The sequence below is a fragment of the Chelonia mydas genome, chromosome 8, assembly GCF_015237465.2.
Source record: "Chelonia mydas isolate rCheMyd1 chromosome 8, rCheMyd1.pri.v2, whole genome shotgun sequence".
Classification (NCBI taxonomy): domain Eukaryota; kingdom Metazoa; phylum Chordata; order Testudines; family Cheloniidae; genus Chelonia; species Chelonia mydas.
Window position 1 is genome coordinate 63492134 of NC_057854.1, and position 15418 is coordinate 63507551.

Sequence of the window (15418 nt, forward strand, 5' to 3'; positions counted from 1 at the left end):
ATTTCTCAGTAATCTTATTTTAAGAATGGAAGATCTGGAATGGACCAATAATTGACCAAAATGTCAGTATCTACAGATGGTTTCCTGGATGGAGGGGACACTTCCTTCTCACTCTCTTCCTTAGCAGGAGGCGTTTACTCTCTTCATCGGCAATGGACCCATTACTTTGCCAGCCAGGAAAGACCTGGTCCAAAGTGTAGGAAGCGAACCAATGTTCTTCCAAAACTTCTAGGATACTAGTAACCACAGATCAAATAGAAGACTTAACATTTGTTCCTTTTCCCTTTTTCTCAGGCATCATTGAGTCATATAGCTTGTCTGAATTCAAGCCATGTTATCTGCACAATAACAAGAAATGATTGCAAGAGAAGAGACCCAAGTCAACTATTGAGTGGAGATAGCCTAATTAGTGTGGGCTAAACACCACATGAAAGAGACCCCTCATTTGTTTGATTTTTTGCAGATCCTATCGTAGAGGCAAGGAAACTTTTTTTTCCTTTGCCTTTTGCATGATCAGAGTATAAGAATTTTTAATTGGTCACCTTTGGTACATGTGAAGCTTGTGTTGCTGGTGGTCTAGCTGTCTTCCCCCTCGCTTCATCCAGTGCCTATTTTCCATAAAACCAGTGTGTCCTGTGATGGTAAAGCACGGGAGGAGGACTACCATATTGATGGTTGAAGATATATGCATACGTTCGTCTTGTTTTACTTTTTTTCCTTTGATAAATTACATTGCAGTTTATAAACTAAAGTAGCTAATTAACATTTTTATTTTATCATGGTTTTTTTTTTTTGCTCCCCTTCACCTTTAAATTAAAGCTTGAAAGCTTATTTCAGAAATAGTATTAATTATCATTCTTGAATCTAAATAAATCAATATTAAATATTCCATCAGTCATGTATTACACTGTCTCTCTCTATATAAAACAAGCTTACTGTTGTAAAGGTCAAGGACTTGAATTGTCCCAGGTGCCAAGTCTCATTGATGCTTCTGTTTTGGTATGCCAAGCAAAACCATAATTTTGACACAAATATTGGACCACATGAGGAGTGCTATGAGATTGAACTCTTTCAGTAGCAAGGACCAATTCCTTCATATCCTCACAATCAGTACAAAACTCATCTTTTGGGCACTTGGCATTTTTTCTGACCGAGATGCAGCATTACTCTAAAATGGTAATTTAGCATATCCCCTTCCAAATCAGATAGAGGTGGGGTAGAGAAAATGAGGGGAAAAGAGCAGCATTTTGTGAGAGAATACAGCCAAGCAGCCCTCACCACCTTCTCTGCAAGAGCAACACTGTACTCTCTAAAAAAAAAAAAAAAAAAAAAGTGTTGCACTCTTCCTGGGGTGTTGTGTATTTTAGTCTTATAACAGAATAAAGCAAACCCAAGAGAAAACCCTCCCATCCACCAAACAACAATTATAAGAAAAGAAATGATACAAAAAACATACTTCCTCTTGACTCTGAGTAGCCAGGTAAGGTCAGTAGGTTGTATAGTTCTTTAGCTGATGGGGAAACTAGCTAAACAAACCAGTTTGCGTGCATAGCCCTTATTAGTCCTGGCCAGTCCCCTGCAATAGAGGTAGGTCCCAAGGCACAAGCTCCCGGTTAGGTTCTGTTGACCTAGAAAGATTCTCCCCTGGAACTTCAAAGGACTAGTATACCCTGTTCCCTAGTTTTTTATTGATACTCATGGAATACAACTTCCATAAATCATCATTTTGAACATACATATTGGTGGTTTACAGGATGCCATCAATTTAAAAGAATCACATTCTTTTTACTTTAAAAAAAAATACTGGTTTTTAGGTCTGGCAATTAATCACGGTTAACTCTTGATTAACTGAAAAAAATTAACTGCGATTGAAAAAATCACGATTAATCGCATTGCTAAAGGATAGAATACTAATTAAAATTTATTAAATATTTTTGGATGTTTTTCTACATTTTCAAATATATTGATTTCTGTTACAACACAGAATAAAATGTGTACAGTGCTCACTTTATATTTTGATTGCAAATATTTTCACTATAAAAATAAAAGAAATACTATTTTTCAGTTCACCTCATACAAGTACTTTAGTGTAATCTCTTTATCATGAAAGTGTAACTTACAGATGTAGATTTTTGTTGTTAATTCACTGCACTCAAAAACAAAACAGTATAAAACTTTAGAGCCTACAAGTCCACTCAGTCCTACTTCTTGTTCAGCGAATTGCTAAGACAAGCAAGTTTGTTTATATTTATGGGAGATACTGCTGACTGCTACTTATTTACAATGTCACCTGAAAGTGAGAACAGGCTTTTTGCATGGCACTTTTGTAGCCAGCTTTGCAAGGTATTTACGTGCCTGATATGCTAAACATTCATATACCCCTTCATGCTTCAGCCACCGTTCCAGAGGACATGCTTCCATGTTGATGATGCTCGTTAAAAAGATAATGGGCTAATTACATTTGTGACACAATTCCCCCCAAGGAGTTCAGTGTCTCCTGTTCCGTTTTACCCACGTTCTGCCATGTATTTCATGTTATAGCGGTCTTGGATAATGACCCAGTACATGTTTGTTTTATGAACACTTTCAGAGCAGATTTGAGAAAATGCAAAGAAGGTACCAATGTGAAATTTCTAAAGATAGTTACAGCACTTGACCCAAGGTTTAAGAATCTGAAGTGCCTTCCAAAATCTGAGAGGCACGTGATGTAGAGAATGCTTTCAGATGTCTTAAGAGAGCCAACACTCCAGCGTGGAAACTACAGAACCCGAACCACCAAAAAAGAAAATCAGCCTTCTGCTGGTGGCATCTGACTCAGACGATTAAAATGAACATGCTTCAGTCCACTCTGCTTTGGATTGTTATCGAGCAGAACCCATCATGAGCATGGACACATGTCCCCTGGAGTGGTGGCTGAAGCATGAAGAGACATGTGAATCTTTAGCGCATCTGGTACGTAAATACCTTGTGATGCCGTCTACAACAGTGCTATGCAAAAGCCTGTTCTCACTTTCAGATGACATTGTAAACAAGATGTGGGCAGCATTATCTCCTGCAAATTGTAACCAAACTTGTTTGTCTGAGCGATTGGCTGAAGTAGCACTGAGTGGACTTGTAGGTTCTAAAGTTTTACATTGTTTTATTTTTGAATGCAGTTATTTTTTGTACATAATTCTACATTTGTAAGTTCAACTTTCATTATAAAGAGATTGCACTGCAGTATTTGTATTAAGTTGTAATAAAAATAAATATAAATTGAGCACTGTACACTTTGTATTCTGTGTTGTAATTGAAATCAATATATTTGAAAATGTAGAAAACAGAATACCATTTATTTAATTTTTTTATTATTGTTTAACAGTGCGATTAATCGTGATTAATTTTTTTAATCACTTGACAGCCATACTATTTTTATGAAGAAACAGGTAGTTATTGTAGTTGCAAAAATTAGACTAAAATTTGTTCTCCCATCTTTGTTCGATTCCCCTGTAGTCTGAGAATTTCCACTGTTTGTATGGGTCTTTCTCACAGCAGTGGAGTTGGGAAAGTAATTTTTAGAAAAAAGGGCATATGTTATGATAAAACCACATGGGTAGATGCAGTAACCGAAACTACTTTTTAATTCACTTATGCAATTGATTTCATTTTGATAGCGTTGTTTTAGCTGGGTTTGTTTCTGTAACTCATTTATTAAAATCAGAATACTAAAACTGATTTGGGATAAAATATTAAAATTCTGCATGTATTACTGTAATTTTTGACATGTTGCAATCTGTTTGGTTTTCTGACCCCTAATACTCTGTATCTGTAATTGTTTCTGCTACATTATCTTCACTATGCAGTGCATTTTCTATTGAATTATTGAAAATTTTTGAAAATTAATACTAAAAATGTATATTTTTTACACTTGTAAAAGATAATGTTTATCAGATAGTAAAATAAGAACATATGAGACACTGTACTCTGAGTTTTTTCCTACAATATTCATTCAGTAATCATTTGTAATATACAACAAGGGATTTCTTCTCTTTGTTGTCACATTTAAAATTTTTGCCATCTGTGCTTAACTTTTGTAGTGTTCCATTTGAGTAAGTGAAACCATCTAAGGTTGAGGGAAGGTATTCTAGAACCACTTAACAAGCCTGGAATATGAGTCCCAAGGGTAGAGAGAGGTTTTAATGACCAATTTGTATGCCAATGTTTTGTGCTGTACTCATGTCTCTATCATGTTATCCACCCTGGTGCATCTGCACATGATTGCTTTTGCTACAGCCTTGAGTTACAGCTGGTAACTCCAAATAGTACATATACTCAGAGTAAATATTATCTGTGTGGATTAATTACATCTGATGGTACAGTAGTCTGTACTGAAAAGATGATTTTTGGTCTTAGTTGTTATTGGCTAAACAATGGAAGGGAATTGGCTGCGGGAATGAATCGTCACCTTCCTATCTCCTTAAAATCCAGGGCAGAGTAGATGAGTAGCTGCCTTGTTGCCTCTTCTACAGCCTGTGCATTTTAAGTAACAGCAGGTAAAGTAGCAGGTAGAGTGTTGCTGGACACCTTTTGTGTGAGGAGATTTAAGCCTATGGATTTTCATTACCCTTGCCATGCCCCTAACTCTCTTCCTCACTGTACTGCCATGGAGAAAGGCACCATGGAACAGAACTGTGCTTCACAGGTGTGTGGGTTTCTTCCTTATAGATGGAGAAACTGAGGCACAGATAGGTGAAATGACTTGCCCAAGATCATGCATGTCAGTGGTATACTCCACAAGGGTTGCAGAAGGGCCTTCCCCACATCTTCCTTGTTTTTTTTCTCTCTCCCCCCCGCCCCAAGACTGTAATAAGGTTAAGCAGGATTTGTGGTGTTTGCATATTACAAAGGGTAAAAACAAACAAAACAAAAATAATATAAACAATGTATTGATTGCAAAGTCTGCAAAACTGTACTAATATTTATTTGGGCAAAATAGTTGAAAATAATAAACTTGTTTGGTTTTTTTGTGAGGAGGCCTTAAGAATACACATTAATGTTCATTTTGCATTGTTGCACAATATGCTAGTTACCCAGAACGTTTCAGGAAAATAGAATCTGAGTTTCTACTCTCTGGGTTTTATAATACATAGCATGTTCTCTCTGTGATTAAAGGGAGAAGGAGTTAGTCCCTGAACCACAACACTAACAGAATGCTACTGATGTGTGCAGGAGACTGTCTGTGAAAGCAGCTGTCTGTTCACAGGCAAAGCCTGTCAGAAAAAAGGAAAGTACATTGATTACTTGCATACAGGATAGTCTTTGTTGATGGTTTACTGCATTTCCGTCATAATACTGGATTTTTGGTTTTGGTGTGACTGTTCTTAGTCTGCATGTCCTGTATACTCGGTGGTCAGACCAGATGATCATAATGATCCCTGCTGGCCTTAAAAAGCTATGAATACCAAACATATGCTGTTTTCATGCTATCTTCTAGTCTATCTTTGCTTGGCTGTGCCATAAAAGACAAGTCTTTGAAAAGGGCAGGAAGATTTATAAGCATTCTCATATGGTGGTTTGAGTCAGTAATATTAATAAGGATTCTTCACATACTATTTAATTCTTTCTCAGAGGCTTCTTGCATACTAGAATGTGAAATATAGTGAAATACAGTGTTTAGATATTGTAAATGTCAGGTTATCACATTAAGTAGAATATATGCCATACTGCTATGGTCTGTAGTGTGGTAACCTGAAATCAAGGGACAGATGTAGGGGAGAAGAAGTAGTGGTACTCTCCAAACTCTGCCCACGAATGGCACCAAAATGAGATGCTGTAAATAGTAGGTTGTGCAGAGTTTATATGATCATAATATGATCAGTATTTTTTTATGCTCTGTAAAAGTAAAGTAGTTAACAATGTTGACCTTTACATCACCATCATTAGGTTTCAGAAATACCACCACATTGAGATGGATGGAGTCAGCTCATACGTTTCAGGTTGTTGCAGACATCACAATGACGGTCACATCTGTTTCAAATTTTGAATGATTTCTTAATAATCACAAGGGTTAGCGGCAAGTTCTTTTAAATTGAAGCTTGGATTCAGGAACATGATACAGATCCAGGAGAAAGTACTGGCTTACTGAGCCCCGAGAACCATCCCATTTCAACCTCTGCCAAAAATATTGTTTTCCAAAGGGAAACCAAGACAGTGGAGAATGGTAACCTGCCAGAGCTGGGTCAGATATCCAGATAATATGTAAGGTGTACAGACATAAAAAGCAATAGAAGGAGGCCTTTACCTATAACAAAAACAAGCTCAGGAGATATTATCCTCAGAGGGGGAAATATAAAATCAAACTACTGTAGTTCAGCCAAAGCCATACAAATATTAAGTTTGATGGTCAAACTTAGGAAGGAGGTAAAATGCCATCCAGGTAAGAGCCTGAGCTAACTCGTCAGTGAAGACATACCTGTATTTGTCACTCCCAAGCAATGCTTCAGTATAAAGCAACCTTGAAGTCTGTGCTTTCTATGGCTGCTCTTCATTCTGATTCGCAATTTTTGCAGCATGACTTTTATAAAGAGATAAGATCAGATATTTTGGAAAAAATGTTTGAAATATTCTAAGCAGCTCGAAAGAAGTATGGTTGCCATGTGTTACAAACCTTTTCTGCTCTGCACGCCATCTCTTAGTCTCTTAATTTTTTAAGAGTCAGATGAATGAACTGAAGTATTTTTTGAGTCATAAGATCACTTAGTATGTAAGTATTGTAGTTTGTGTATGTAAAAAGAAATTCAGTGTCTACAGTGGTTGTTTTTCGGCTCATAAAATAAATTGAGGCCCTAGTACAGGGAAACTCAGGCATGGAGAAGTTGAATAACTTACCTAAAATCACAAAGGTAATCCATGACAGACTCGGAAATAAAATCCTTGATTATTTTGCATCCTAGAAGGAAAACTGCAGTAGTTCTATTTCTTCAACATTTCCAAATAGTCTTGTTTCAGAGTCAGTGGAATTGGCTGCAAAATATAATTGTATTTAATCAAATAAGTACCCACCATGTATTAATGCTTTGTTCCATGGAAACAACAGAGTTTATGAATCAAGGCAGGAGTTTTGAGCCTGCACTTCAGTAAAATTCTTAAGAGCATAACTATGTGGTTATATTCCCCTACATTTATCTGTTTAAAGTCCTATTATTGTAGTAGTAAGAGTGGTGATTGTTAAAGATATTTTCTGAATGTAATGAGATTTTGAGATGTGCCTTGCAACGTTGAGCTATGAGCTCTATAGGAACGGTGTGCTAACAAAGGGCGGCCCAGTTTTATTGCCTATTGTTTAAAGCAAATCTGGAAAATAAAATCCTAATTTATTCTTTGATTTATATAATAATCAAATCCAGTCACTAAAGCCAAATTGGTAAAGAAAACTAAACAGAAAGGTAGTTAGAGCAAAGTGAGGGAAAGTTTTGATGTCACTGTAGGAGAAAATGATTGGAATAGTACCAATAACAGGTTATTAAAGGTTCTGTTTTTGTAAATGATGTTGTAATTGCCATCTGTCACGTTTTTAAAGAAATTCCAGGATCTATTACAGTGGTTAAAGGACTGTTAAAATAAAGAACTAACTGAAAATATAGATTCTTAAAACACAATCTGCGACTTGGGTTATCTCTGGGATTTGTCTGATTGCAAGACAACTATGGTGTTAAAGACGTTGATGGACTTAATCAGGGTATTTCAGTGTTCTTTAGTGATTAAACATACAAAGATCTAATTTTTCAGCGGAAGCTACCACTGTACTGTGACTCGTCTAACCCACTGCAAAATACAAATGAAAGATGTTACATATCCTGCAAAGAATTGCCAGTATTGGCCTTGTCAGGCTTTTAAATAACAGGGTCTGACTGCCAAGTGTTTTGGAACAAACAGCAGCTGCCAGCAATTTTCCAGTTTTATCACCATATTCATTCTAATATTTTTAGAAATCTTAATAATTTTTCAGTGTCTTCTCCTGGCAGGGGGCCAGGGCTATCATGAATTTTTGCAGATGATTAGTAAAGACTCTCTCATTAACAGATTGAGCAATTCCTCTAGCTGTTTTTTCCCCTGCGTCGTCTTTACTCCACATCTTTGTTTGTTTCTTCTTGTTTTAAGGATTAGTTTCACCCCCCTGAAAGTACTGTTTAGAACTACCTTCAGATCTCATTAATCTCTGCATTAAGTGCAGCCAGCATTCCAAAACTGTGCACTAGTTGCACAGAAATGCTGAGGATAAAGAGAAAAGAGATTGAGTCCCAACAGTCCGTTTGGTTTGGAACAGCCACAGGGCAGTAGTATGGTTTGATACCACCGTTGGTAAGATATTGGCTGACTTCTTCAAATAAAGGAGTGAAAATGAGATCAGGAATATGTCATTCCTGATAAATGATTACAGTTGGGCCAAAACCAACCTTTAATTCTGCTCTTGGCATTTTAGGCTTTGGCTATTACCAGTAACCCTAGTGTTTCTATTTTCCTGCAATTATCATAGTATCTATCCATCCACTCACTCACTCCTGTTCATTTAATTGCTGATGTTGCTACCAGGTTAAAGTTGTACTCTCCATTTTATTCCTCAACCCTCTGCCCAGTGGTAATTTCTTTCAGACATAGAAGCTATACTTCTCTAGTTCAAGGTAATGTCCCCCTCCATAGTGTTTGTTAACTAACAGTTACTGAAATTCAATACAAAGAACGTCAAGAAGAGTGTCTGTCCTGAGGGTTTAAAAAGGATTTACCTCTGCTTTTAGAATTAATAGGTGGAAATTGTATTCCTACCTAATCTCTCTGTTCATGGTCTGGACAGGAAGGATTACTGAAAACTTAAAAATTTCCAAAAGAGAGCTATGGTATAAAACTGGTACTTAGAGTGGCATAAAGAACTTTTCTGATTAATCTGAAGGAAAACCAAACTTTACATAGGGAAATTGTTTTGAAAATATACGATCATTTAATGTGAAATACATACCTTTGGTAGTTCCCACTTTTTTTAAATGGGAAAATGTTTTTAAGTTACACTTGTACATTTGTGATCTGATTTTTATAATAATTTGTAGAAAAGTCTTTTATTCCCTCCAACTAAAATGTTTGAGGTAAGTACTTCTGCATCTGTGTGTCAAAGCTACATGAATTAAGCCTTTAAAATGGTAACAAAGAAAATTATAACTAGCTAACTATAATCCATTATTGGTTACTTTTATATGGATCCTGATCTTTACTTTTGTTCATGCATGTTTCTTCTTGATACAGATTTTCAAGCTTGTTGATAAATTGTATAGTCAGTTTCTTGATCACACTTTGGTTCGTTATGAAATATAGTCAAGAGGCCAAATAACAAGTGTCTGGTTTATTGCTCGAAGCCAATAATAATATAGTACAGGAAAATGGTTCTATATGATATCAGTCTCCAATAAACCATCTCATACAGCAATGTTACATCCACTTTGTGTGGAAGATGTGCTCCCAAAGTTGCACATTTCAGCTGATATTATTTATATGATGATTTTACAAGTTCTACATCTCTTTACACGTCACTAAAATCGCACCCATCTGTTTGTTTGGGTTGTTGTGTTCTTATCTTTGCTTTGGATTCTAGCATTCCAGGTACTGATCCGTGAAGGTACTTCCCTTGCTTGTATTAAGGGCAAGTCTACACTTAATATGCTGCAAGGGGTGTAGGTTGTGTGGATTTTTCACACTCCTGAGCGACGTAATTATATTGACATAGGTCTGTAATGTAGACCAGACCGAACACATAGGGAACTTGTCAAAATCAGGATACATTTGTTCTATCTTCTTATGCCAGATGCTTGCTTCAGCAACTTCAAGGTGTTATGGTATGCTTAACATAAATGAACAGGATTATGGTGTAGGCCAGTTTCTGTTATATCCTTGTTACAATATTTGTGCTTAATGTTGGTGCTTAATGCATACATATATATAAAAAAATGGTGTGGATAATGCATATACTATTATATATATTATGCTATCATGCATATATTGGTGAACAAGCTTGACTTTATGGTTTATTTTTTAATGTATTAATATGTACAAGGTTAATATATATATAACTTCTAGAAGAGCAGTGTATTGGGATATTTTTACATCCTGTAAAGCGGCTGTTGTATTATCATTGTGACAATTTTTTTTTTAAATTTCTTGGTAACCTTATCATCATGATGTGCAGTCCTTTAAGGAAGATTACGCAGCTGTGAATATTAGCTATTTGTTAGACCTTTTCTGTAACATTTGAGATTGAAAGAGGTGTGGTTTTTTTTTTTTTAAATGCACCATCTCTTTGCTAGTAAGTGAGGAATTAATCCTAATACACTATTTTTTTTCAAATTGTCTAAAAAATTCCTGGCAAGTTTTCTTTAATGCATTTTTTAGTTTGGAGGCAATACATCTTATAATCTGTGTTTCAAAGGTGGTTTTAGTCAGTAGGTGGGTTGGGTGAAGAAAACTGTTTTTGCTTAGCAAGATTTTCTTGGTATTTATTAAGCTTAATTCAAGGATAAATAAATTAAAGTTATTTATTATTGTGTTCCTATTTATATTGTACTGTGCCTGGAGGTTATCCTTTCTAGAGAAAGAGCTCTTTCTTCTGGCCTAGTCAAATTTATTAAAACATCCAGATAATAAAAGGACCAACATACAATGTAAAACTTGTTCGTGGGGGGGGAAAAAACCTTGAAACACACAATTAGCTTGTGTGTCTAAAGATAAAGTTACAACATTAAAGTGTATAGTGTTTTCAAATCTTCGAGGAGTATGCTTACATAAATAACACTTCACTGCAACTGTCTCATCTTATAGAAAACTGATATATGCAGTATATTATAAGTGATACCTTTGGTTAAGACTGCCTACCTCTTTCCATTGTAAGCCTCTGTTTTCTGTTGCGTTAGCTTAAGCTATTTGTACTGAAATTTTCCATGCTTGTTATCTCTTGGTTTGCATTTTTTTTAAAGGTTTGAGCAAAAACGATAGAGTTGTTTTCCGGAATGAGGTTAGTGGGGGGACAAACAGGTAGATTTCCCAATTTTAAAACACTCTATAGATGGGTTTTTACAAAACAACTTTAGTGCTTCCGTGGTTTGTAGTAGGAACTTGAAATTTGGGAAAGGAACGGTTCTGAAGTGAAAGAGAAGTGACTTTTGCTGTTCCTATGAAAAACCTTCCAGATTTGGCCAAGTTACAAGCTTCTGAAAATCCCTTTCTATTCATGTGCATTAGAACACGTTCACCTCCTGTCTCTTAATTATATGAATGTTCCAACTGCATTGTATATACTCCCAGGCGCTAATGAACCTTCTATATCATACCCAGACAATATGGACAGAGAGAGAGCTCCACAAGGCATATAGGCAAAACAGATGCTTCAGGTGCATTCCCTTAATGAAATACCATTTTGCCTTGGTAAGGGTTCATTCGGCTGTGAACCAGGACACATTGAGTTTTAAAATCTACTCCTTCCTATCCTTCATTGTTAACAATTGTGCGCTGTTTGCACGCTTCATATTAATCGAGATCTCATACCCCTATCTTAGGATGCAGGCAAGCATTCTTCTTTGCATTTTACAGATGTGGTAACAGGATATGAGAGGTTTGCATAGCTGGGAATAAAATTCAGGCCCCTAATATGGCAGATCTAAGGTGCTCCCTCTTAACCAAACAGCTTGTTAGAATAGTGAATGTACATGTTTGACTACGTGTCTCTAAAATGGCTCGACTTCCATGAAATTCAGAAATGAGTGAATATTATGTAAACAACAAATACCACCCAGAAGTCTTAACTCTATCCCGTTTTAGCCGCTCTCACACTCCTGTCCCAGAACCAAGATATTTTGTCTAGCAAGTACTTGTGCAACCACCTGTCTACTTTTAGTGGCTGATGCACATAGAGAATGATGGGGTATTATTGCTTTTGTCTAATGAAGTCACTTGTTTAGTTCAAGTCGTAGATGTTTGTGGTATGGATCTGACAGTCCCAAATTCAAACTCTCTGCTGATGACTTATGCGGTTGGGGTGATGGAATTTCTTCTTCTTCTTCTTTTTTTTTGTGTGGTCCTTTAAAACAAAAACTAGAGAATCCCCTCTCAGAAAAAGGGCTGAAATGTTTTAATGCTTGCAAAGTCAAGCATACAAATTAGAAAAATTTTCTAACTGTGAATTCATTGTGAACTGAAGCACAGTAAAATAATTTAATTGCAATATTATAATTGAAGCACAGTAGTAAGTGGTACAGTGAATATAAACATTAACTAAATTGCAATTTAATGAATATACATGTATTGTTTTTGCAGAACATAAAAAGCCCTGTTTGATACAATGGATGAACAGTCACAAGGCGTGCAAGGGACTCCTGTTCCACAGTTTCAACCACAGGTACTTAATTTTAATAGTCTTCAAGAACAGAAATAAATGGATTTAGTAAATGGAAGAACATTTTAAAATTAACAAACAGAACAAATTCCAAAAGGTTATTGTTGGTATTCGAATACTTTTTCTTCTCCATTATACAATGCCATTCTAAGAGGGTAGGTTTTTACTGCATTTAGTGTGTTCAGCATGGTATTCAAGGTAATAATTGATTATTTTAATCGAGTTACTTTTGGGGAATCACATAATTAGTCATCAGTAGTTAATAAATCAGATGCAATGCTATGAGATCAAGTGTTTTTGGATATTGGATTGTTTAATTTGGATTTTTCTGTCTAAGGCATTTGTGGAGAAAAAGAAGCCATAAAGAAATGTAATATTTCATTAGTTATCTTGAAATTCAATGACCATCAGCCCTCTAGTTCACAGAAAAAAGCTGCTTTCTTTTTTGCCTCCTACTGCATCACCAACTGGGAAAAGTTGGAGTGGAGGTGAGAGGCAAAAATGAAAGTAATTGTTTTCCTATGAGGTATCAAGCTGCTAAACACTATATATTTCCACATTATAGCAGAGTTACCAGATTTATTTCAGATTGCTCCTTTTAACCTTCTGTTCTTACACTTCCCATTGGTGAACCTATGTGGGTTAGTGCCTCCCTTGTTGAAAATGGACAAGGGAGATTCACAGTTACAGGTTTCAGAGTAGCAGCCGTGTTAGTCTGTATTTGCAAAAAGAAAAGGAGTACTTGTGGCACCTTAGAGACTAACAAATTTATTTGAGCATAAGCTTTCGTGAGCTACAGCTCACTTCATCACTCACGAAAGCTTATGCTCAAATAAATTGGTTAGTCTCTAAGGTGCCACAAGTACTCCTTTTCTTTTCACAGTTACAGTAGTTCTATGACCAGGGGATGTGAGGGAAATATAACCATCCTTGCAGTTGGATTGATGGTATGACTCAAAACAAAGGTAAGATTATCAGGCAATAGATAAGTTGGCATACTGCTTATTAACATTCTTCTAAAAATGTTGCTTCTGTTAATAACATTATTTAAAAACCTTTGGAAAACAACGCTCTAAGCTCTGATCTTGCAAAAACTTATAAAGGTGCTTTGCTTTATGCACTATGAGGAGTTACATGTCAGTCAATAGAAATCCTCATAGTAAAGTTAAACAATTGGGTAATTCTTTGCAGGACCAGGACCATAACTGGTAATTTTGTTTGTTTGTTTCAAGCATTAGCCTGAATAATAAAGGTGATATGGCAACATGTGGTTGTTCTGAAGTTTTTGACAATATAAGTAAGTTGTTTTTTGTTTTTGGCCAGGTCTTCATATCTGTACACAGTATTGTATTTTAGTAGAACTTTCCTTGTTGCAGTGCCTGCATTGGAGCGGCTTTGAGGCTAAAATAAAAACAAAGCATTCTTGTAGTTCTGTATCACTATCCATCAGATCCTAGAGTACCAAACAGTTATAAATTTAAGATATAATTTGAATTTATGCATATTCCTTACAGCTATCTTGGTGAAACAAGTGTACAAACTTATTTTTTTTAAATTAAGATTTTTTTTAATTAAGGCAGTGCAGACTACTACTGCATTCTGTATATTCTAAATCTCATAATGACTCACTGTTCCAATGATGGATTCTCCTCCTTGGCTGAATAGGAGGCAGAATCAGATCTGTCAGTTGGGATGAGAGGATGAGCTCCTATATCTCTGGGAAAACCCCATTGTGTCTGCCTTCTTTGGTAACGGGCAGTTCTTGTATCTTCCGCATTCCCCTCGAAAGCACAATAATTCAAATTCTGATTTACTATAAGCTATGTGAACTGATATTTTCAGCAGTGGGTGAGTCCCCAGTCCTAAATTTAATCATTATATATGCTTCTCTCCTCATAGTTGTTAGCAACACCGCCTGTCTCAGTAATCCCTCCAACTGCATCATTAATAAGGAGCTAAATAAGATCAGGCCAAATACTAATTCTTGCAGCACCCCACTAGACATCTTCCCCAACAGAAGAAACTGACATTTGTTCTTAACTTTGGTTCATCTTATGCCAGTTTTAATGCTATGCCTGCACATTCAAAACACAGTTTGCAGCCTGACAGAGACATAGGGTTCATAATTTCATACAGCTTCATAAATTGTAGAGACACATATTCCCAGTACAGTACAGCCAATACTTTGTTCCAAGCCAGGTTCTGCATAGGCAGTTGTTCTTCTTGTCCTCTTTAAAGGAGGAGTATTATAGGGCTATAGTTGAGTTGACACAAAAAATAAAGCACAGATTTTTACAGTGAAGGCAGTTAACTATTGGGACAGTTTACGAAGGGTCATGGTAGATTCTCCACCATTCTCCAAGCAATTTTTAAATCAAGACTGGATGGGACTTTCTAAAAGATGCTTTAGTTCAAGCAGGAATTTAATTCAGAGAAGTCCTATGGCCTGTTATATCGGAGGTCAGACTAGCTCATCAGGGTGGTCGCTTCTAGCTTTATTAATTCTGGGACTGATGAGATTGAGATTTAAGACAATCGGAAGACTTGATGATCAGGCCTATCTGTGAAGCTGTCTCATCTGGGTTTGAGGTTCTGAGGTAGTCTTATTCTTTGCTGATTACAAATCTTAAACACTTCACCAGAAGCAATATTTAGAGAAAATCATGTAATGACATTATTTTCACCTTGTTAACTCCAGTTATTTTTTCTGTGAGCTGGATACACACTTTAAATCTGAAATTCAGCACATTACTGTAACATAGTAGTGATGCTAATTAACAAATTAAAACAAACTGTAAAATAAATGTATTTGAAGTTAAAAATATGAACCATGTATGCCAACTATGCTGCCTTGGGAAATGCATTGAATCTGAACATCTCCTGGGAGCCAGGGCGAGCATCACTCACTTTTGGACACTATTGTCTGGCTTCAGGTCCTCTCACCCCCCCCCCCCCCCCCCCCCCCCCCCCGGGAGTATCACTGTGAGTGCCTTGTTTTGCTTTAGACTT

At 36.3% G+C, this 15418-nt stretch overlaps 1 protein-coding gene across 8 annotated transcripts in view; it reads left to right on the top strand.

Moving 5' to 3' along the window:
- NEK7 (NIMA related kinase 7) overlaps nucleotides 1–15418 on the top strand; it is a 127151-nt gene that overhangs the window by 20259 nt on the left and 91474 nt on the right. For 7 of the 8 annotated variants that reach the window (XM_037908000.2, XM_037908004.2, XM_037908002.2 and 4 more), the window contains exon 2: nucleotides 12331–12412. In XM_037908000.2, the coding sequence (XP_037763928.1) occupies nucleotides 12356–12412 (57 nt within the window). In that variant the 5' untranslated portion in view covers nucleotides 12331–12355. Of the gene's footprint in view, nucleotides 1–12330; nucleotides 12413–13292; nucleotides 13375–15418 lie in introns of those variants that run through there. The other variant, XM_037908003.2, reaches the window with a different exon arrangement.